The 25222-nt window shown below is 42.5% G+C and overlaps 1 protein-coding gene across 1 annotated transcript; it reads right to left on the bottom strand.

Annotated features, from left to right (window-relative positions):
• Positions 1-20739: 20739 nt before the first annotated feature.
• On the bottom strand, positions 20740-22952 carry LOC132593138 (uncharacterized; the record flags this gene model as incomplete). The annotated part of the gene is made up of 1 exon (XM_060282226.1): positions 20740-22952. A coding segment is annotated over exon 1 (2046 nt), but the record flags the coding sequence as incomplete, so codon positions are not given.
• Positions 22953-25222: the final 2270 nt, after the last annotated feature.

Genomic DNA, 25222 nt, shown 5'->3' with positions numbered 1-25222 from the left:
TGGCAGTCCCTGGACCAAATCTGCTCCATGGAGAGTTCTACAGTGGTACCTCGGGTTACAAACACTTCAGGTTACAGACACTTCAGGTTACAGACTCCGCTAAGCCAGAAAGCTCATTAACCCCATAGGGAATAATGAGTGTAGCGGCCGGACCCAGCAGAAAAGACTGTGTATGTGTTAAGGGGTGGGTCTAAGCTCTAAGAGAGAAGATGATTGGAGAGCTGAGTGTTGCTGGGGTAAATTGCATGTATCCATTTTTTGATTGACAGGGCGAGTGCTTAAGTACTCAGCTTTTTCGTGTTAAGCTCATTTCTGGCTAGTGATTTGAATCTCCCTCCCGCCCACCTCTTTTTCTTTGCAGGTTTAGAGTGACCTTGCTATGGCGCCGCCTGTATTCAGGGGCCAGTAGGAATTTTTTTCCCATTTGGCTGATTGGCTGCTGCCATTTGGTTTTTCGCCTACTGCTTAGCAATAGTCACAACTTGTTAGGTTGGCAGGTTAGGCTTTGGTTGATGAGTTTGGGAGGGGCATCGCATGGAGGTGCATGCCCCTCAGTGTTGCTCTTATAGAAGTATTCCGTTAAAGGAATCCTGGGGCTCTGGGGCTCTAGTCCTTACACCCCCGCAATGGTGCGGGGCTGGGGCCAATACAGAGCACGAGCCTTGGGGAACATTTCTGGTGGGGGAGATGGTCTGGTCTCAGCTATCTCCTCCACCATGGGGTGTTTGCTTGACTTTCCTACCGTAGGAAGTCAGAGCTGGTCCTGTCCCACCGTGGGGCAGAAGATTAACCAAAGCCAAAGGCCAACACTCAAATTAATTTGTAATTTTGAATAAAGTTGTGGCCAAAATTATGCCAAAAACAAAACCTAAAATAATGTGTCTGTCTGAGTTATTGGGGGGAATTTTCTGGGGGTCTTGGCATGCAAATAGTATACCTTGGCTTAAGAACTTTGCTTCAGGATGAGAACAGAAATTGCATGGCAGCAGCATGGCGGCAGCGGGAGGCCCCATTATCTAAAGTGGTACCTCAGGTTAAGAACAATTTCAGGTTAAGAATGGACCTCCAGAATGAATTAAGTTCTTAACCCAAGGTACCACTGTACCTTGCTACCTTAGGGTTGGAAATAAGGGCAGGAGGATGGGAAGCTGCTTGCCTGCCCCACCTCCAATCACTCATCAAGGGAAAGCTAATTCTTAATCAGGGCACTCGGTGTCCTAGCTCACATTACACTAGGAAGCAAAGAGATTTCCTTAAGGGACTTTAAGGTATAGTTACTACCAGATTTTTTTTTCAATGAATCTGGGGACACCTTTTTTTTTTTTTTTTTTGAAGCTGAGTAGCCACAGGGAGTCAGTAGTGGGGATGGTGAGGCAAAAGACCCTGGGCCCAAGCACACATGCATATTGTATAAAGGTGCAAAGTTCTTCTTTCGCACCCTGTGAAACATAAATGTGCAGAATTTTTTAAAAACTGGGCAATGGCGAGCCACTCGCCCGTGACTCCCAAGTCTTCCCCGATCTCCTCCCCCTCCCCCTTTTGTTTTGACTGATCAGGAGAGGCTCAGGAGTCGCGGTCAGGTGGGCATTGTCCAGTTTTTTTAAACAAACTCTGTGCGTTCATGTTTCACAGGGTGTGAAAGAAGGGCTTTGCACCTTGCCTGGCAGAGAAACCGCGTGCCTTGCGCCCCTCCTGGGCAACGGCCGGCCTCCCGTGACTCCTGAGCCTCCCCCGATCTGTCAAAACAAAGGGGAAAGGGGGTAGGAGATCTGTACTGCCGGACGTCCCCGGTTCTCCTTTGGCAGTGGCGGCAGCAGCGAGCAGCTCCTGGAGCCAGCCAGAGCCAACTGCGCTACCAGGCTGGCTCCGGGTTGCTGAGACTGCCACTGCCACATTTACCAGGAACAAATTTGCAAATCTGGGGGCATTCTGGGAATGGAATTTGTCTGGGGAAAGATTTGCAAATCCGGGGGCTGTCCCCGGGAACGGGGTACGTCTGGTAGCTCTACTTTATGGTACATGAGAATTGTGCTGCCTATTATGTCTAGTATTTTAACAACCAAGAAATTGAAAAGAGTAGAAGTTTGGGGAACCTCCCTGAGTCGTTTTGCTAATCCGGCTGGAATTCTTTGAACATTCCTCAAAACTTTTATGGGTGTTTCACCTGCACCCAAATTCTCCTTAAATTTTACGAATAACACAGAATGGGAGATGAGTTGAAGAAAAAGGGGCAAACTATGCATTCTCCAGTTGTCAAATTATTAGTATTTAATTCTCCAAGTTACACAGGAGGCAGGATCAATCAAAGTACAGTCATACCTCGGTTTAAGTACGCCTTGGTTTGAGTATTTTCAGTTTAAGCACTCCGTGGACCCGTCTGGAATGGATTAATCCACTTTCCATTACTTTCAATGGGAAAGTTCGCTTCAGGTTAAGTACGCTTCAGGTTAAGTACAGACTTCCGGAACCAATTACACTCATACCTCAGGTTAAGTACACTTCAGGTTGAGTACTCTGTGGACCAGTCTGGAACAGATTAATCCACTTTCCATTACTTTCAATGGGAAAGTTCACTTCAGGTTAAGTACGCTTCAGGTTAAGTACAGACTTCCGGAACCAATTGTGTTTGTAAACCAAGCTAAAAGTAGCTAAAAGTTATGGAGCAACCTAAATACTCTCATCCCTACTATAATAACCAACATTAACACTTTAAAATCCAATTGATTAAGTGACAGAAATCAACAGGTCATTACAATAACTTAACTCTGCTAAGACTGTGCCCCCAAATGTTCAGTGAACCTGAACATACAGTGAACCTGTAAATTACAGTGAACATATTATACCTTGTGAATGTTAACATTCACAGGAGACTACCTCAGACAAATTTGGTGAACTTCATGAATATTCTAGGAAGAGAGAGATGCTGGTGAACACAATGATCTAAGTGTGATTCAAAGCATTTGTGGGTGTTTTGGGGTAGTACAGATTCATTATGATCCACCACGATTTTAAACATTTAAATGCGAATGTTGTTATAACCATCTATCACCAAATGTGGAACATTCATTGAGCAGAGATTTGGAGTGCAAAATCTTCTACATCCCTTCAAGCTGAGGATGGACCTGTCAGCTTCAATTTCCTCAATTTCTCATTTTTGCAAATTTAAATGCAGCTTGCCACATTTTGCAGCAATCAGAGATTAATAATAATTTTAAAAACCATCACGAAAATTCATCAGTTGTTGTTCTTTAGACGTGTCCGACTCTTTGTGACCCCATGGACCAGAGCACGCCAGGCACTCCTGTCTTCCACTGCCTCCTGCAGTTTGGTCAAACTCATGTTCGTAGCTTTGAGAACACTGTCCAACCATCTCATCCTTTGTCGTCCCCTTCTCCTAGTGCCCTCAATCTTTTGCAACATCAGGGTCTTTTCCAGGGAGTCTTCTCTTCTCATGAGGTGGCCAAAGTATTGGAGCCTCAGCTTCAGGATCTGTCCTTCCAGTGAGCACTCAGGGCTGATTTCCTTCAGAATGGATAGGTTTGATCTTCTTGCCATCCATGGCAAATTTCTTCACATGAACACATCTTTGTATGCAATTCTTGTAAGCAGTTCTTCTCAATATTTTTGTATGCTATGTTAGAAGAAGAAGAAGAAGAAGAAGAAGAAGAAGAAGAAGAAGAAGAAGAAGAAGAAAATTTTGCACACTTTCCAGTATTATTATGCATTTTTCTTAACATTGTTTGGTTGAACTGAATCACAACATTCAGATACTGGTAATTTCATTCATGTGTCAGTTTGCATATTGCTTCAGAAAGTGTGGATTTGATCGAATCGGCTTTAAATGCAAACTGAATCAAATTTCTCCATCTATATTCCCAACCCTATGGTGTGTGTGTGTGTGTGTGTGTGTGTGTGTGTGTGTGTGTATGAAATACTAACAAAATGAGGCCTCGACAAAGTTGGAAAAAAATGAAAAGCAGGTATTTTATCAGAGTAAAAGAAAACAGAAAGTCACCCTAGCATCTCCAGAAGAGAAAGGCAGGAGGGAAGACTCTGATACAGCATTCTGTACTTGCCCTCAGGTCATTCTATAGCTTCTAATTTCTGCGCTTAATGTCTTATAGTAAGTTTATTGGACCATCAGGGATTTCCTATTGATGGTCTATGTGTAGAGGTCAGTGAAGGAAGACCAGATGTTCTGGTACATTTCATAAGGGTTTCTCTTTCATCTGTTTCTGAATGGCAAGGTCAGCTATATTGTACATCCCCCTAATAACTGGGGAGGCCAGAGTTGGCTTGGCTTCACACTTTATAAGATTTGCTTCTCAACTACCGAAGCTGTGTGTTGCAGTGTGTTCATTTAATGTCCAGAGGATGGAGATGCATTCCGACACTAGTATATTTGCAGGAAGATTAAGAAAAGGGTTTAAATGAAACTAGCCTGGGATAATTGACCCAGAATCCTTATATTATACAGTAAATTTGCCTCATTTATTTGGATGACCTCCTTTGCAAGTGCCTGTGTCTTTTTAGTTATTTATTTGTGTTTATTTATTCAGGTTATATATATCTTCATCTGAAGATCCCATGGTGGTGTACAACATTAAGAATGCATTTTACAGAACATAAGAATAAAAATGTAATAGAATACAGTGGTACCTCCGGTTGTGGACAGGATCCGTTCCTTAGCTCCGGTGGGATCCCAAGGTTTCCGCAACCAGAGGAACCGCTTCTGCGCGCGCACACACAGCAGTAGAGTGCTTCTGTGCATGCGGAGAAGTGGTAGACCGCTTCTGACCGCTTCTGCGCATGCACACATGGCAAAAACCATATATATATAATTGATTTTTTTTTACAACAACACAACATAAAAAACAGCAAACAACATAATAGAACAAAACCAGAAACATAATAGAACAGAACAAGAAACATAATAAAAACACAACATAACAAAATATCAACATTACAACAAAAACAACAATATTTTCAATCAATCTTATATCCCGTATCTTTGTCGACTTCCTCCATTCCCTCCCAACTACGTTTCTATATATCACTTCCTTAGTACTTTCCAAATCTTGATTCCAATCTTTTTAATAATTATCTAAACCTGTTAATACTCTTAATACCTTATCAAACAATGAATCTCTTATACTTATCTTAAAATATAATTCTATTCTAATTAAATCTTAAAAATACAATACCATAATACCACTTAAATAAATCTTAATACATAATGCACTTATCTAACTCTCTTCTACAACCTCCTTTTACTTCCAAAGCAAAAACCCGGAAATATACTTCCAGGTTTGTTGCTTACGTATCCCGAAGTTTACGTAAGCGGAGGGAGACCTAAGTGGAGGTACAACTGTAATAGTTAAATAATTAAATAATCATAATAACAGTCATCGCCCAGCTTTAACAGACCATAAATTATTTAATAACCAAAGGCTATAGCAAAGAGGAATGTTTTTGCCTGGTGCCTAAAGGCATATAATGGTGGCCCTAGGTGAATTTCTCTGGAGAAAGCATTCCACAAATGGGGAGCCACCTGATAAAAGGCCCGTTCTTGTGTTGCCACCCTCTGGAAGGAGGGACACGGAGAAGGTCTCAGATGACAAGCCCAGGGTCCAGGTTAGTTCATATGGGGAGAGGCAGTTCTTAGAAGTCATGAGCTGTGTAGGCCTTTGTAGGTCAACACCTATAGTGACTGTGGTACATACAGATCAACATAACTTGAACAACCGTTTCTCATTTATGAAGCACAATGCAGAGCTCAGGTTGAAATGACATGTTAGGCATGACGCAGGGATGCTCTCAAAAACTGCACCCTTCTGTTTACATCTTCTCTAACTAATAATGTGTAGGATTCCTGTGATGTCATAATGTTATGAGTTTTGCTGTCCCACTGTTGTAGAAATATATGGTACTTCTTGTACGAGAGGGGTGAGTGGTAATTGTTACTTGAACACTGTGGTTCTGCCTAAAAGCCTAGAATCTCATTAGCTTCTGTTGCAGCTGCATGGCATTGACTCATGTTTAGCTTGTCATCAATTGCAATCATAAGATCCCTTTGACATGTACTACTGCCAAACCAGCTATCCGGCACTGTGGTGTAATCTGGTGAACTGGGTTCGCTTCCCCGCTCCTCCACATGCAGCTGCTGGGCGACCTTGGGCTAGTCACACTTCTCTGAAGTCTCTCAGCCTCACTCACCTCACAGAGTGTTTGTTGGGGGGGGGGAGGGAAAGGAGATTGTTAGCCTTTTGAGACTCTTTAGGGTAATGATAAAGCAGGATATCAAATCCAAACTCCTCCTCCTCCTCCTCTTCTTCTTCTTCTTCTTCTTCTTCTTCTTCTTCTTCTTCTTCTTCTTCTTCTTCCAGAATCTACCTATTAGCATACCTGCCAAGTTCCTCTGGGAGAAATAAGGGATTGGACCGGAAGTAGCAGACCGGAAGTCGCACTGCAGCCATTTTGGAACTGGGCAGAGCTGCATCAAAAGTCGCTTCTGAGCATGCTCCGCCCAGTTCCAAAATGGCTGCCGCGCCAGAATAAACCAGGGAAAAACAAAGAAATCCATTTTTTCAGCTGGGAACAGCTGGAAAAACAGGGGGTTTCCCGGGGAATACGGGAGACTTGGCAGCTATACCTATTAGATCTTGACTTTTGTTCTGGGGCAGCAGAGGAGTCTTTGTCCTTTTCTTCATGACAACCCTCCAGGTATTTGGAGAGTGCTATCATTCCTGCACCCCTTCTAAGTCTTCTCTTCTCTGGGAAAAGCATGCCATGCCCTTGACCTTTTTCTCATAACCATTTCTTTTATAATCATCCCACATTCTTTGTAATATGCAGTTGTCGTTCAAGCTAAAGTTCGGACTAGCAGGGAAATGGACAATGACTATGAAAAAAAAAACAATTTCCCCACCATGTGGGGAGAGCACAATTCTAAAACAAAACCACACTGAGAATTATATTTCACTATAAAAGTTGAGAATAACAAATCAGAAAACTCATTCTCAAAATAACTTAACACTTAAAGATTCCAAAGTCCATTGGTGCTGCTTCATATTAGTTGTGCCTTGCATTACTTCACGCTGAGATCCTTTTCATTGAACTAAAAGCCACACAGTGTTTGCCACTCATTGGAAAATGAGACTGGATGGAATCCAGAATCAATTTTTGTGTCTATATGTGAAAGTGTACTGGCCTAGACAGCATGTAAAGACCTTTCTAAGAGAGTTTGAGAGGCTTCCTCATGTAGAAGGAAGGTGTGCAAAAATACGCTTCAGAGCTTTGCCTGACAAGGAACAGCCAAAACAGAGTTGGCATGTTATCATCTCGTGTCTGCCTGTTAATTTAGAGAAGGTACAACAAGCATGCAATGGTTTGGTTCTTGAGTGGATGTCTTAGCTAGTTGTTTCCTTTTTTTTTTGAATGCCATACATTGCAAGAATATTGGTCTTGCAAATAAGACTACAAGTTACTAATCTTCTCCATTTTACTTGCCTACTCACACTGTCATTACTTATGTGAGATCTAAAAGAAAAAAAAGCAATGACAAGTTGATAACCTACCCACTTTTGTAATGACAAAGCAATGAGAACCAACCCTGCCAGTTTGACAGGAGACTATTCTTCCTCACCGAGAAAGAAGCTATGTGGACTAATCTCTCATTCAAATTAGGCTGTGTAAAAAAAAAAATTAAAAAATTAATAGAACTGGGTGTTTTGGCAAAAAACAAACAAACAAAAAACTTCTTTTGTTCACCAGGATGGTGGTAAATCGTTCTATTTCTGCATATTATTACAGAGGCACCTATTTGTTTGTTTTCAACCACTTCTTTATTATTATTATTGAGACCCAGTGTGGTGTAGTGATTAGCGTGTCATACTAGGACCTGGGACACCGGGGTCCAAATGCGTACTCAGTGATGGGTGACTTTGAGCCAGTCATTGCCTCTCATCCTAACCTACCTCACAGGGGATTAATGGGGGAGGGGGAGAATCTTGCGTGGCACCCTGAGCTCCTTGGATGAAGGGTAGGATAGAAATGCAATGAATAAATAAAAATGAGAGAGACAAAGTCATACATTCAACAATGAATTGCTGAATTGCTAGATTGTGTTTTTAGCCATTCCCCCCCCCTTGGGTGGGTGAGTTCAAAATATGAATTCCTTCCCCATGGCTTACAGATTCTCCACGGCCAGTTCTCCTCCTCCACTCTTTCCAAGCAAAATAAAAATCTACAGACACCCAAAAATCTGAATTTTGAGAACTGGGAAGGCAGCCCTGTTTAGGGAAGCTTTTAATCTTTAAGAAATTAGTGTATTTTAATGTTTCTGTTGGAAGCCGCCCAGAGTGGCTGGGGAAACCCAGCCAGATGGGTGGGGTATAAATAATATATTATTATTATTATTATTATTATTATTATTATTATTATTATTATTATTATTAAATAGAAATGAGGAAGGCAATAAGTTGTTTTTAAGGAAGTGGGGTAAAGGCTGAGGAGAGAGGAAGAAAAGTTTGAGAAAGAACAAAAGTTTTTCAAGGAGAGTTGTACGGAGTCTGCCCATCACTTTGTGACACCAATTATCACTGCTTCAACCTTTCAGCCAGGGAGGATGGGGGCTGGGGGCAAGAGCATATTATAGCAGGGTGCTAAGAGTTCGTTTTAAAGAGGGGCCTGGCGTGCACAAAGTTGGATGGTAGATTGAATCAGGTGGAATGTGTGAGGGCCCTATTTGTGCCTGTGCCTGCCAAGTGAGACTTAACCTTTGAAGAGTGGCATCTGAAATTCTTCTGCATCTGAAACCTTACCGGTCAGGCTGAAATCTGACATCTGGATTGTCAGCTCCAAAAGGTCTTGAGTTAATTCTTTGGTATAGTGTAGCTTTGATTCAGAGTACCTTCATATCACCTTGGAGATGGCAAAACCCTAATTATGTACCTTTGCACTTCTCAAAATGCAGACATGTTCCAAACAAAGCAACAGGTTTCCTCATTGCGTGCCGAGACCCCCAGAAAATTTCCCCCAATAACTCAGACAGGCACTTCATTTTAGGGTTTGTTTTTGACATAATTTTGGCCACAACTTTATACAAAATTACAAATTAATTTGAGTGTTGGCCTTTGGCTTTGGTTAATCTTCTGCCCCACGGTGGGACAGGACCAGCTCTGACTTCCTACGGTAGGAAAGTCAAGTAAACACCCCATGGTGGAGGAGATGGCTGAGACCAGGCCATCTCCCCCACCAGAAATGTTCCCCAAGGCTCGTGCTCTGTATTGGCCCCAGCCCCGCACCATTGTGGGGGTGTAAGGACTAGAGCCCCGGAGCCCCAGGATTCCTTTAACGGAATACTTCTATAAGAGCAACACTGAGGGGCATGCACCTCCATGCCATGCCCCTCCCAAACTCATCAACCAAAGCCTAACCTGCCAACCTAACAAGTTGTGACTATTGCTAAGCAGTAGGCGAAAAACCAAATGGCAACAGCCAATCAGCCAAATGGAAAAAATTCCTACTGGCCCCTGAATACAGGCAGCGCCATAGCAAGGTCACTCTAAACCTGCAAAGAAAAGGAGGTGGGCGGGAGGGAGATTCAAATCACTAGCCAGGAGTGAGCTGGATACGAAAACGCTGAGTACTTAAGCTCTCGCCCTGTCAATCAAGGAATGGATACATGCAATTTACCCCAGCAACACTCAGCCCTCCAATCATCTTCTTTCTTTGAGCTTAGACCCACCCCTTAACACACACACACAGGCTTTTCTGCTGGGTCCGGCCGCAACACTCATTGGGGTTAATGAGCTTTGTTACTTCAGCTCCCCGAGAAAGAAAGAAAAGTGGCACATTTTTGTGGAAGATGTTGTACAGCTAAGTCAACTGAGTAGGATGGAGGAGGGTGTTCAATATCCTAGCACCCTGTGAAACAGAAAATCAACTTTCGTTTTTAATGGAAAGCAATAATGAGCAGTATATTAGAACTCTACTCAATAGTAAACAGACTGAGCTCTGAATGCAAAACCAAGTTCACTTTGCATGTCATCTGCCATAATGATGGAACCAACCACCAAGAAATTATAAAAAGGAGGAACAGCAACAGTAGCAACAAACATATCCAGAACATGTGATGCTGGTGTTTGGAAAAGCTTTGTGGGTCTTCCCCCCCCCCCAAAAAAAGGTTTGCTTCAGAAAAAGAAAATGGGAATGTTACACACATCCATCTGTAATCCATCACCAGTTCATTCAACAGTTTCAAATGATGAAGTGCATAACTTATAATTATGCAAAGACAAGTTTTTAAAAAATGGGAAAGGAAATTGAAGCATGCAGAAATTAGTATTCATTTTAGAGACTCTTTGGAACACATTGTAAGATGTCTTCTTTAATTGCAAAATGTGTATGTCCCGTCATTTCTATGCTAAGAGGAAGGCAGTGCCAGCTGAAACACAGCATTAATGCATGCTGGATTTTTACTGTGCTGTAAATTGCTTTGTTGCATGAATCAAACATTTCAGCAAGAGCTTTTTAATTATTGTTTCTTTCCAAAGCATGGGAGGAGAGCTAGTGATGAGGATTTGATTGCCTAAGTAACATTAAACGTGTTGTCAGTAGGAAGGCATGGGCAGTTTTTGCACTTGGAAGCATTCTGCACTTCAGTTTGAAAGACTTCAAAGAGGAGGAGACATGTTATATTAAGAAATGAATGCCCTGCTCTCCAAAGTTTGGCAGCTTGGAAAATCAAAATGTCTATTTCCTTTGAGAATGGGGACAACGGGAACAATGCCATCAGCAGCTTAACAAATGTCCTACATTGAGCTGAAGCATCTGAAACATCATCTAAGTCTTAATTCCATTGTTGTTGTTGCTGTCGTTTAGCCGTGTCCGACTCTTCATGACGCCATGGACCAGAGCACGCCAGGCACTCCTGTCTTCCACTGCCTCCTGCAGTTTGGTCAAACTCATGTTGGTAGCTTCGAGAACACTGTCCAACCATTTCGTCCTTTGCTGTCCCCTTCTCCTAGTGCCCTCCATCTTTCCCAACATCAGGGTCTTTTCCAGAGAGTCTTCTCTTCTCATGAGGTGGCCCAAGTATTGTAGTCTCAGCTTCAGGATCTGTCCTTCCAGTGAGCACCCAGGGCTGATTTCCTTCAGAATGGATAGGTTTGATCTTCTTGCAGTCCATGGGACTCTCAAGAGTCTCTTCCAGCACCATAATTCAAAAGCATCAATTCTTCAGCGATCAGCCTTATTTATTTATTTATTAATTCCATTAGGGGAAATAAATTGCCTTTTCACCAGCAGGTTTCTCTTTACAAGTATTATAAACGCTCTGGTCAACAACTCCTCTTAAGACGGGCTGTTTGCTGCTGGAGCTAACTGAAGGTTCTGATGATTATTATATGGATAAACTGGATAAACTTGGATAAACCTGGATAAACTGGATAAGCCCTGCACTTGTTAAGATCTATTGTAGGGGACTCTTGATCCCTTACAAATTGGCCAGTGGTTGCTAGCACCATGTGTCTCTCCACCCCCACCCCACCACCCTAAATCTGCTTTTCTACTATTTTATTTGCCAGGTTATGGAGCAGTGCCCACTTTATTTATTTCATAAAATTTATACACTTGCTTTATTGGAAAAAAAATGCCCTCAAAGCAGTTATATGGAACAGCACATCTGGAACGGTCTACCTACCCTTCTCATTGACCTCTTCTTCTGCTGAGCTCAAACCTTGCTATTCCAGATGTCATCTTCCCCTTGAATTTCTGTTGAAACGTTCAGAAATTAGTGTTCCATCTCAGAGTGCAGCCAGCATTTTTAAACACAATGTCATCTTTAATTGTCCCATCATTTCTTTGCGAAGAATAAAGCTGTATTCACTGTGCTGTTCAATTTCTTGATGACTTTGATGCTGTGTTTTATTGCTGAGGTTATTGTTTTATATTATTCTGGATGTATAAATCGTTGATTTTGATTGACACATATCATAGGTCACCTTGAATATTCTGACAAAGGTGACCAAACTCCCAAGAACTATGCAACAAGAACCATTCCCTGTGTCCACTAGAGATTTGGACTTCTGCTTCTTTTTATTAATTATTATTTATTATTTTTATGGTGCCCATCAGACTGGGTTGCCCTAGCCACTCGGGGCAGCTTCCAAAAGTTGCTATGTCAATGCAGCATTTCTGTGACCTATGAAAACATGATACCAGGTTGCTCAGGAGATGCACCTTGACTTTGTATGCTTTCAGGTGAAAGTGACAGCCCAGTTTTGAAATGATGCTGCATCAATAGGAGTATAGCATCTAGATCTAGGGAAGTAATAGTACCACTGTATTCTGCTCTGGTCAAACCTCACCTGGAGTACTGTGTCCAGTTCTGGGCACCACAGTTCAAGAAGGATATACTGACAAGCTGGAACGTGTCCAGAAGAGGGCAACCAAAATGGTCAAAGGCCTGGAAACAATGCCTTATGAGGAACGGCTTAGGGAGCTGGGTATGTTTAGCCTGGAGAAGAGAAGGTTAAGGGGTGATATGACAGCCATGTTCAAATATATGAAAGGATGTCATATGGAGGACGAGAAAGATTGTTTTCTGCTGCTCCAGAGAAGCGGACACGGAGCAATGGATTCAAACTTCAAGAAAGAAGATTCCACCTAAACATCAGGAAGAACTTCCTGACAGTAAGAGCTGTTCGGCAGTGGAATTTCCTGCCAAGGAGTGTGGTGGAGTCTCCTTCTTTGGAGGTCTTTAAGCAGAGGCTTGACAGGCATCTGTCAAGAATGCTTTGATGGTGTTTCCTGCTTGGCACTGGGTTGGACTGGATGGCCCTTGTGGTCTCTTCCAACTCTATGATTCTATGATTCTATGAAATGCACTTTTATAGCAGTAGGTGGGGAAAGTTAACTATAAAATACTGTCAGCCAATTTGGTTTCTTGGGCAGGGGGGTGACATTTTCAGTCTCTTGACAGGAATAAAGATTTTCAAGTAACTTCACATGTTCATAAAAATGATGCTTGAATGGTAACTGCTGAAAAAACTAAATTTTGGAGAAATCCCTATCACAAACTTTCGATTTTTAGGCTAATTGTTTATTTTCCATCAGATACCCAATCCCATTATGTAGCTTTCTGAAGTCATCACTGAGAGCAAGATATTGTCTCCAATACCCCCCCCCCCAAGCTTATCTTTGAAACACAGAAAAGTAAATGTTTTGCACTGGGGAGCAAAAGACGTAGGCATCAATGCAGGTTCAAAGCTATTGAATCATTGTTGTGCTATGCTATGAAATAGAGAACAAATAAATCACTCGCCCTATAGTTCTTTTTTTAAAACAACAACAACAACAACACTGCTCTGTGAATAATCTTCAAGTATTCTTTAGGTGAGATTGGTAAAAATCTATTTTCTGTTTAAAACTATTGTTGCCTCCATGATTGCAGAGTAGGTCCCAACCATAATGATCTCTCAGCTTCATCACCTGAATTTCTGCATTGTTGCTCTAGCATTGTGATCCCGTTTCTTTCTTTTTCTTTTCCCCTTTTCTTTCCTTTTGCCCCTGAGCTTAGTAGTTGGTAGGTCAGTTATGGTGTACGGCTGAAGGAGCTTAGGGACGCGGGTGGCGCAGTGGTCTAAACCACTGAACCTAGGGCTTGCCGATTGGAAGGTTGGCGGTTCGAATCCCCGCAACGGGGTGAGGTCCCATTGCTCGGTCCCAGCTCCTGCCCACCTAGCAGTTTGAAAGCACGTCAAAGTGCAAGTACTGTAGATAAATAGGTAAGGCTCCGGTGGGAAGGTAAACGGCATTTCCGTGTGCTGCTCTGGTTCGCCAGAAGCGGCTTTGTCATGCTGGTCCCATGACCCAGAAGCTGTCTGTGGACAAATGCCAGTTCCCTCGGCCTGTAAAGCAAGATGAGCGCTGCAACCCCAGAATTGTTCGCAAATGGACTTAACTTTCAGTGGCCCTTTACCTTTTTTTTTTTACTGAAGGAGCTTAACAATGTAAGACTTCCCAGAAAGAGAAGAGGTTGTGGAGACATAGCTGCCAAGTCTCCCATTTCCCTCAGGAAACCCCCGTTTTTACTTACCTTTTCCTGGTGGTCCCCCATATCACTTCGTCTCCCGTTTTTCTCTGTTATTTTCTCCTGCCGGCGACCATTTTTTTTCCTTTCTGATTTTCGGAGGAGGCGGCCCCAGGCTCGAAGACCTGGGAGGCGCGGAGGAGGCAGCCACAGGCTCGCGTTCCCTGCGCGACTCTGGAGCTTCGCGCTGGGAGTGGGAGCCTGGGGCCGCCTCCTCGGAAGACCTGGGAGGCGCAGGCCATGTGGCCCCGCCCACATTTCCGCTGTGGCCCCTCCCCTCCCCTCCCACCCCTTGCCCCGCCCCCTGCCCCCCCTAATTTTGGCTATGCCCCTGCACTGCCGGCTTCAAAAGTCGCATCTGCGCATGACCGGAAGTGCGTAGATACGACGTCCGGTGTTGGCGGCGGACATTTTGGTGCCCATAGATGGGTGGGGCGACACCGGAAGTTGCGTCGACGCACTTCCGGTCATGCGTAGAAGCTACTTTTGAAGCCGGCGGTGGCCATTTTGGGTGCCCATAGAAGGGCAAAGCGACACTGGAAGTTAACGTCGACGCAACTTCCGGTGTCACACGGCTGCCGGTCCCGGATTCTGCAGTCCGGGACTTGGAAGGTAAGTGTGGAGATGAGTGGTGCAATGTACACTACACCTGCCGACTTCTTCATGTCAAAAATCAGGCTGCATGTCCTCCTGAGTGATGTGCTCCTGAGTGAGTCGGGTTACCTGCACAGACCAAAGGCCAGCTATGGATGTGTTGAATTGGCTCTCTTCCTTCTATGCAGTTGGCTACCTTTCAGCTCCATGATCACTACAGGATGTCCATGGAATATATTGAATACCATGGCTTTTAGGTAGGGCAGGCCCAATATATTCTTGCACCTGAGGCAAACAAAACAGCATCCCTCTTCCACTGGGGAAGAAGGAGTGAGTGGGGAACTAAATCATTACACAAGCGGGAAAAATCATGATCTACATTGGTATCTGCTGCCCCTGTGGATCCTGCCACCAAAGGTGGTCACCTCACCTCGTCTCATGGGTGGTCCGGCCTTGTTTCTAGAAACAATGGCCCTAAATTGATTATACATCTGGATACTCATTTGCATTGAGCAGAAAGTACATTCAGATGTGCGTTGAGTCACACAACCCTATTCTTAAACCATTCACAAGCTTTTTCAAGATTTTTTTTACATCCATCGCTTGAGGTTTTCTGCCCCTAACACACACACACACACACACACACACACACACACACACACTCTTATGCATGGGTGTCAAACACAAGGCCCGGGGGCCAAATCCGGCCCGCCAGACCTTGTCATGTGGCCCGCCGAGCGCCCCAGCCAGCGGGACCCAGCAGCGGGACCTTGCTGCTGAAGCGCCGCACCGACAAAGCGCCGACAAACAGCTGGGGCCGGGGGGGGTCCCTTCACGCTCTTTTCTGGCGCTGAATCAAGGCGGCGACCCCCCCTCCCTTTCTTTCTTCCTCTCTCTCGTTCTTATTCTTTCTTTCCCTCTCCTTCCTTCCTTCTTTATCTGTCTTCTCTCCCTCTTTCTTTTTCTTTCCTTCTTTATTCCTTCTTTCCTACTCTTCTTTCTCTCACCTCTTTCCTTCCTCTCTCCCTCCTGCTCCCTCTTTTCTTCCTTCCTTCCTTCCTTCCTTCCTTCCTTTCTTCCTTCCGTCCTTCCCATCTTTCTTCCTCTCCCTCATTCTTATTCTTTCTTTCCCTCTACTTCCTTCCTTCTTTCTCCCTTTCCCTCTTCTCTCCCTCTTTCTTTTTCTTTCCTTCTTTATTCCCTTCCTTATTTCCTACTCTTCTTTCTCTCCCCTCTTTCCTTCCTTCCTCTCTCCCTCCCACTCCCTCTTTTCTTCCTTCCTCCCTCCCTCCCTCCCTCCCCTCCCCTCCCTCTCCCTCTCCCTCTCCTCAGAAACATAGGATGCTGCTTTATACTTCTGGGCCTTAAACCCTGGAACCAGGAGAGCAGCTCCAGTGAGTCAACCTCAGCCAGTCCCTTTGGTGAAGGGTGGTGGCTCACTGGCAGAACATCTGTCCTGCATGCAGAAGGACCCCAGCATCTCCAGGTACTAGTAGCTCTGCAAAGGTCCTGCATGAAACCCTAGCGAGCCTCCACCACCCAGTGCAGTTACCAAAAATCATTTTTCAATAAATTGTACAATAATTGTACATTTGAATATCTACTTGCCATTATTCTGACAATGTTTCTGCTTTCAGAGCTAGTTATTACTTACATTATTACAAAAAACAGTAATAATTGAATGCAGTGACAATAATTTATGATAATAAAGAGTGGACACATAGTCCTACAGATACAACCGGCCCTTTGAGGGTGACCAAACTGCTGATGCGGCCCCCGATGAATTTGAGTTTGACACCCCTGCTCTTATGGAAAGCAAATTGAACAGAAAGTGACTCAGGATAATAATTAGCTGAGCTACAACAAAAACCACCTCAGAAATCAAATCTGCCAAGCCCACTGCAACCCGATTCCAACTCACAAGCTTCTCCAAGTGAAATCCAAGTGCTTTGCTTTTGCGAAAAATAATATTAAGAATTCATTTACCTCTCTCATTAAAATTAAATCAACAGTTTGCTTGTATGATGTACATAACGAGTCAGTGGAAATGCCATTGCTCGACCTTACACACACACACCAATCCAGAAGAGAAAAGCTCCAGTCCAACGCAATTAAATAATTTGAAGAGGAACTAAGTAATTTGGAAGTTAAATCCCTAATGTCAGGCTGTTTCAGAAGTCATATTTTAGTATGTCATTGAAGGCAGCTTTATGTCTAACCATGTCTATCTGCCATGACTAATGATCGCTATTTCAACTGAGAAAGGCCTTAGGGTGTGTACTGAAGAAGAGATTATTATGCAAAAAGAGGGTGAGGGTAAGAAAACTGTGTGCTAGACCAGTATTATGTTCATGTTGGTGTTAATAAGGAAGAAATAAGTTTTCTGCAAACCCTTCTGGTATGAACACCTTAAGTTTTCAAATCCCATCTCTAGTACTTACATCAACAGTGTGAAAAATTATATTACATGAACAAATAGTGCACTCTTGTTAGAAATGAAGATTGTAATATTAATGGCAATGTCCTCCATTTCAAAAATAGTTACCCCATGGATTTTCTTTTAAATATTTTAACTTAAAACTGCTGAGAAATGCATTTGAAAATAGGGTCAGTGTCTTCAAAGACTGTTTGCCTTGCACACAATTCTCAGCGACATGTTGTTGATGTCACACTAGTGATGCAGGAAGGAATTTCTGCCCTTTGGGTTTACCTACACCAAGTATTTTTTCACTTGGTGCCTTGGAAGGCATGGGCTTTAAAAAATAATAATTCTCCATTTTATTTAGCAGGATTTATATACCATTTAATCACCCAAACCTCTAAGTGGTTTGCAAAAAAGTATAAAACATACACATGAAATCAAATATTAAAAGCAAGCTGACCTGAAAATGTTCAAAAAATAAAAGTATAAAATAATATATATATATTTTTTAAAGTATCTGCATTAAAGTAGAATTAAATGTCAAAATTTACATCAAAATTACATGTCTGGGTAGGCTTGCTTAATGAAAACATTTTTAGCAATTTCATGTGAAGTTCTACCTTTTCTGTCGTGGCTTATATTTCTGATGGTACATCTAAGGGTTGTCCAGTGATCATGTTTGTGCATGTCCTGAAAAGTACAAAGAAGATTGTCAATAGAAAAGCACCTTCTGACTCATACGAGAGTTGTGGGATGGTTTTAATAGGTAAGATTAATTGCAATTTAATAGGTAAGATTAATTGCAATTTATCCCTCTAGGCCAAGGGGTCAGGAACCTTTTTCAGCTGTGAGCCGGTCCACCATCCCTCAAACCATGTGGTGGGCTGGACTATATTTTGGGGGGAAAATATGAACGAATTCCTATGCCCCACAAATAACCCAGAGATGCATTTTAAATAAAAGAACACATTCTACTCTTGTAAAAACACGCTGTTTCCCAGACTGTCCGCGGGTCGGATTGAGAAGGTGATGGGGCTGCATCCGGCCCCCGGGCCTTAGGTTGCCTACCCCTGCTCTAGGCAGCCACATGTGTGGGTTGAACATAATAAGAAATCAGCTGAGCAGAGTTTAAATCCCATCTTTAAGCAGTTTAATTGAAAGTATAAGGATTAGCATGTGAGACCCTTTAATTAATTAAGTTCAACTGCAAAGCAAGCTCCTCCTTTCCTACCCTGCTTAACAAAGAATCAGACAACAGACTGAGAAGTAAGTTTAAAATGTGATTTACTTACTCATAGTCTTGTATTGGTTCACAGTAGCAGCAGCAAAATAAATACAAGCAAAATACTTACATTTACAGTATAAACAGCCTCAGAGATGTGCCTGAGCTGGAGCAGTTGGATATATGTCTGCTCCCATCACTGGTTGAAGAAAAAAGGAACAGGGTATACTATAGGCTTCTTCCCCCTTCACATGCTAACTGGCAAGAATATGTATTGCTGGATTTGGCTGCTAATTTCCCCAAGAGTAAGCTTTATATAGAAAAACAACTTTATATAGAAAAACAACTTTATATAGAAAAACAACTTTATGTAGAAAAACAACTACCAGACTTTTAGAAGACATCTGAAGGCAGCCCTGTTTAGGGAGGCTTTTAATGTTTAATCCGTTATTGTATTTTATTTTTCTGTTGGAAGCCGCCCAGAGTGGCTGGGGAAACCCAGCCAGATGGGCGGGGTATAAATAATAAATTATTATTATTATTATTATTATTATTATTATTATTATTATTATTATTATATAATAGATTTATTGTAATAACAACCTTTAGTAATGTGAATGTAGTCTTCAAATATCCGAGGGATTCACACATTTGTGGTTATTGTCATAAAGCATAGGTGAGAAACATTTTTCAGTGCAAGGGCCGCATTCCCTTCTGAGGGCCACATGCCATTTGTGCCAGAACTAGGGGCAAAAGTGTGCAGAACAATGAATTAAAATTTTACCTTTGCAAAGTGAGATGGTTTCTACATATTCTCATATCTGTCTCTCTCCTCCATGCAGTTCTTATTTGAGTTCACTGACATATCCCAGCTAGCCCCTCCCCCCCAAAAAAAATTTAAGAAATTTTGGAGCAAAGCTGGTGAAGAGTGTGGTCTGGGGAGAATTATGAGGGCCAGCTACAGAATGTGGAAGGGCTACAGTCAGTCGCTATGCCATAGATTCCCTACCCCTGTCATGAAGCTAAGGATTAACTTTAAAACATAAAACATGTGTCAAACCAAGCACAGAGAGAGAAGAAGAAACAACTCTTGTTTACAATTACTTCCTCATGTTCTATTTCTGATTCCTGTGTACCCTTGAGGTTTCTGATACTGATTATTTCCAGTACTGGTGCCTTTCTTTCTCTTTCTTTCTTTCTTTCTTTCTTTCTTTCTTTCTTTCTTTCTTTCTTTCTTTCTTTCTTTCTTTCCTGTTCTATCAGGAATCAAAATATACTAATAATGGACACTTCAGGATGCTTCACCTTCTACAGCTGATTGCACCAGCAGGGATTAATAGAAGACGAAGGAGGAGGAATCAGAGACAGTAAAATACCTGCCCTGGATGTTGTTGTAATTGGTTACCTCATTGTTGTTGTTTAGTCGTTTAGTCGTGTCCGACTCTTCGTGACCCCATGGACCATAGCACGCCAGGCACTCCTGTCTTCCACTGCCTCCCGTAGTTTGGTCAAACTCATGTTCGTAGCTTCGAGAACACTGTCCAACCATCTTGTCCTCTGTCGTCCCCTTCTCCTACTGCCCTCAATCTTTCCCAACATCAGGGTCTTTTCCAAGGAGTCTTCTCTTCTCATGAGGTGGCCAAAGTATTGGAGCCTCAGCTTCACGATCTGTCCTTCCAGGGAGCACTCAGGGCTGATTTCCTTAAGAATGGATAGGTTTGATCTTCTAGCAGTCCATGGGACTCTCAAGAGTCTCCTCCAGCACCATAATTCAAAAGCATCAATTCTTCGGCGATCAGCCTTCTTGATGGTCCAGCTCTCACTTCCATACATCACTACTGGGAAAACCATAGCTTTAACTATACGGACCTTTGTCGGCAAGGTGATGTCTCTGCTTTTTAAGATGCTGTCTAGGTTTGTCATTGCTTTTCTCCCAAGAAGCAGGCGTCTTTTAATTTCGTGACTGCTGTCACCATCTGCAGTGATCAAGGAGCCCAAGAAAGTAAAATCTCTCACTGCCTCCATTTCTTCCCCTTCTATTTGCCAGGAGGTGATGGGACCAGTGGCCATGATCTTGGTTTTTTTGATGTTGAGCTTCAGACCATATTTTGCGCTCTCCTCTTTCACCCTCATTAAAAGGTTCTTTAATTCCTCCTCACTTTCTGCCATCAAGGTTGTGTCATCTGCATATCTGAGGTTGTTGATATTTCTTCCGGCAATCTTAATTCCTGCTTGGGATTCATCTAGTCCAGCCTTTCGCATGATGAATTCTGCATATAAGTTAAATAAGCAGGGAGACAATATACAACCTTGTCGTACTCCTTTCCCAATTTTGAACCAATCCGTTGTTCCATATCCAGTTCTAACTGTAGCTTCTTGTCCCACATAGAGATTTCTCAGGAGACAGATGAGGTGATCAGGCACTCCCATTTCTTTAAGAACTTGCCATAGTTTGCTGTGGTCGACACAGTCAAAGGCTTTTGCATAGTCAATGAAGCAGAAGTAGACGTTTTTCTGGAACTCTCTAGCTTTCTCCATAATCCAGCGCATGTTTGCTATTTGGTCTCTGGTTCCTCTGCCCTTTCGAAATCCAGCTTGCACTTCTGGGAGTTCTCGGTCCACATACTGCCTAAGCCTGCCTTGTAGAATTTTAAGCATAACCTTGCTAGCGTGTGAAATGAGCGCAATTGTGCGGTAGTTGGAGCATTCTTTGGCACTGCCCTTCTTTGGAATTGGGATGTAGACTGATCTTCTCCAATCCTCTGGCCATTGCTGAGTTTTCCAAACTTGCTGGCATATTGGGTGTAGCACCTTAACAGCATCATCTTTTAAAATTTTAAATAGTTCAGCTGGAATATCATCACTTCCACTGGCCTTGTTATTAGCAGTGCTTTCTAAGGCCCATTTGACTTCACTCTCCAAGATGTCTGGCTCAAGGTCAGCAACCACACTACCTGAGGTGTACGAAACCTCCATGTCTTTCTGGTATAATTCCTCTGTGTATTCTTGCCACCTCTTCTTGATGTCTTCTGCTTCTGTTAGGTCCTTACCACTTTTGTCCTTGATTATGGTAATCTTTGTACGAAATGTTCCTTTCATATCTCCAATTTTCTTGAACAGATCTCTGGTTTTCCCCATTCTATTGTTTTCCTCTATTTCTTTGCATTGCTCATTTAAGAAGACCCTCTTGTCTCTCCTTGCTGTTTTTTGGAAATCTGCATTCAGTTTCCTGTATCTTTCCCTATCTCCCTTGCATTTTGCTTGCCTCCTCTCCTCCGCTATTTGTAAGGCCTCGTTGGACAGCCATTTTGCTTTCTTGCATTTCCTTTTCCTTGGGATGGTTTTCGTTGCTGCCTCCTGTATAATGTTACGAGCCTCCATCCATAGTTCTTCAGGCACTCTGTCCACCAAATCTAAATCCTTAAACCTGTTCCTCACTTCCACTGTGTATTCATAAGGGATTTGATTCAGATTGTATCTTACTGGCCCAGTGGTTTTTCCTACTTTCTTCAGTTTAAGCTGGAATTTTGCTATAAGAAGCTGATGATCTGAGTTACAGTCAGCTCCAGGTCTTGTTTTTGCTGACTGTATAGAGCTTCTCCATCTTTGGCTGCAGAGAATATAATCAATCTGATTTCGATGCTGCCCATTTGGTGATATCCATGTGTAGAGTCGTCTCTTGTGTTGTTGGAAGAGAGTGTTTGTGATGACCAGCTTGTTCTCTTGACAGAACTCTATTAGCCTTTGCCCTGCTTCATTTTGAACTCCAAGGCCAAACTTGCCAGTTGTTCCTTTTATCTCTTGATTCCCTACTTTAGCATTCCAATCCCCTGTAATGAGAAGAACATCCTTCTTTGGTGTCATTTCTAGAAGGTGTTGTAGGTCTTCATAGAATTGGTCAATTTCACTTTCTTCAGCACCGGTAGTTGGTGCATAAACTTGGATTACTGTGATGTTAAAAGGTCTGCCTTGGATTCGTATCGAGATCATTCTGTCATTTTTGAGATTGCATCCCATCACAGCTTTTGCCACTCTTTTGTTGACTATGAGGGCCACTCCATTTCTTCTACAGGATTCTTGCCCACAGTAGTAGATATGATAGTCACCCGAACTGAATTCACCCATTCCCTTCCATTTTAGTTCACTGATGCCCAGGATGTCGATATTTATTCTTGTCATCTCATTTTTGACCACATCCAGCTTACCTCTATTCATGGTTCTTACATTCCAGGTTCCTATGCAATATTTTTCTTTACAGCATCGGACTTTCCTTTCGCTTCCAGGCATATCCGCAACTGAGCGTCCTTTCGGCTTTGGCCCAGCCGCTTCATCAGCTCTGAATCTACTTGTACTTGTCCTCCGCTCTTCCTCAGTAGCATGTTGGACGCCTTCCGACCTGAGGGGCTCATCTTCCAGCGTCATAACTTTTATATGCCTGTTGTCTTTGTCCATGGAGTTTTCTTGGCAGGGATACTGGAGTGGCTTGCCAGTTCCTTCTCCAGGTGGATCACGTTTAGTCAAAACTCTCCACTATGACCTGTCCATCTTGGGTGGCCCTGCATGGCATAGCTCATAGCTTCTCTGAGTTATTCAAGCCCCTTCGCCACGACAAGGCATTGATCCATGAAGGGTTACCTCATTAGTCTAAATTTATCTCACCCCTCAACATTACCTTACTCAAATCATTAGAGGCTAATGATAAGATAACGTCAATTAGTTAGAACCTCATTATGCCCCAATCTATTGGTATCCTGTGAAACAACTTTCAGGAAAAAAAACAAAACAAAAAACCCAGAATACTCATTTTTTAAAAAGATGAGGTTAAAAAATAACTATATAAAAAGTTTTACTTTCCCCCTTTTAATCTGGAAGTGGAATATAATCTACCCTCACCCTTAACTCTCTGTATATCTATAATGAAAATTAAAAATTAAAAAAATGGTTCAGCATGAAGTATACATGCCTTATTACAGTATGCTTCCAAATTATACTTTTAAGATTCCATGATTGACTCATAATCTTGGCTGCCATTTATCACAGAAACTGTGCCTCCAGCTTTTATTTAGCTTTTCTTCAAATCAGTGCACACTGAGGGTGGCTCCTTCTGACTGATGAATGTCATTTTTTGTTTCAGTGTCTAGGAATGTAAGAGGATCAGACTGGATCAGGCCAAAGGCAACAGATGCCAGAATTCAGGAAGATGGGGCAATGTGTTGGAGAACAGAATTAAGTATACCAGGTAAGAGATAAGTGTGCCCTGCAACCCCTAAGCCTGTCTGATGCCCTTGGATGTGGCGGCCAGTCACTGACGTTGACCTAAGAATCAACTACATGCCTCCTCAGATATGTGAAGTTTCATTTTATCCAGGCATCCCCAAACTGCGACCCTCCAGATGTTTTGGCCTACAACTCCCATGATCCCTAGCTAAGAGGACCAGTGGTCAAGGATGATGGGAATTGTAGTCCAAAACATCTGGAGGGCCAAAGTTTGGGGATGCCTGAGGTAGAGCATAGCCATCACAGGTAGTGGCCTTTGATAGTTTCCACCATTATAAATGGTCTCTTCTGCTTTTAAAACCATTCAAGCTGATGACCATCGCTACCTCTTGAAGGAGCAAATTCCATAGTTTAACCGTGCTGTCTGAGAAAGTGCTTAGTTAACTTTTCCCATTCTTAAGATCAGTTTGCCATATATGCAGTTTAAAAGTCATTGTAAAAATAGGTCAGCACCTTTCTTCTAATATATACTACTTCTTTTGTTGCAAGACGTTTCTCCTAATGAATTTTTGTAATTCCATTTTCATTTAAAAAGAAGCAGCATTCAAGGCCGGTGTGCCTATGAATGGCTATTGGACATAACATCTAAAGGGAACCGCCTTAGGTAAAGGTAAAGGTACCTAGACCGTTAAGTCCAGTCGTGGATGACTCAGTTGTAGTTCCCTGGTGTAAAGCATAATAGGATCAGCCAAGGATCATTGTTACTGCAGAGGATAAGAAAGAGTTAATAAGGTTCAGATATGTTATTATGAGAAGCTGCATGAGTGAGCTACATAACTCATTAATATTCTTCAACCCAAAATAGCTCTCAGTAGGTGATGAATAAATATCTCTTCCTTAATGTGAAGGTATACAGGTGTTGTGATGGTTGCTGGTTTATCTTGCTCTTTCCGAAGGCACACCATGGACCGGTCAATATTAAGAACTGTACAACTTGTAAATGCAGAGAATATTGCCACTAGAGCAACTCCTGGCACTCATGAGAGAACGGTTGCATCACAGTTTTATTGCAGTGGTAATCTTCAGCAGTAAGAATGCCATCTTCATATATCTACGAAGGGATTCAAGAGTTACATTTTTATACAAACACACACACAAATGTGCGTGTGCACATCACGGTGTGTCACATAACTATTTTCCAAAGAAAGGGTTCAAGGAAGTAAGGACTGTTGCCAAAAAAATGGCCCCACTCCACTCCCATTTTTGGCATGCCTTTGACATAACTTCACAAAATAAAATTTTGAACAGCACAGCTGTCACATCACATTCGTGTTCTGCTGGAGTTTTAACTTCCTCTTGAAATTTATCATTGCTGGGTTTGTTCTGCCTTTATTTTTTATTTTGCAAGGTGCTATGCCTGCCATAGTTGAAGAGAGCCAAATAAATGTTTTAAATAAATAAAGCTGGAAATCCTATATTTAAAGACAAACTCCAGTGAATGCAGAGTGAGTTTTACTTCTCAGGAAATTTTTGCCTAAAATGACTCTGTAACAGTGCAGGCATTTCTACCCAGAAATAAGCTACTTTAAGTTCAATGGAGCTTTCTCCCAGATAAATGTGTATAGTTTGCATCATCATTCACGTAATGAATTATATAGTAATGCTAAAACAT

Source organism: Zootoca vivipara, chromosome 13 (assembly GCF_963506605.1).
Source record: "Zootoca vivipara chromosome 13, rZooViv1.1, whole genome shotgun sequence".
Classification (NCBI taxonomy): Eukaryota; Metazoa; Chordata; class Lepidosauria; order Squamata; family Lacertidae; genus Zootoca; species Zootoca vivipara.
The sequence above is the reverse complement of the archived record's forward strand: the minus strand, read 5'-3'. Positions and strand labels throughout refer to the sequence as shown.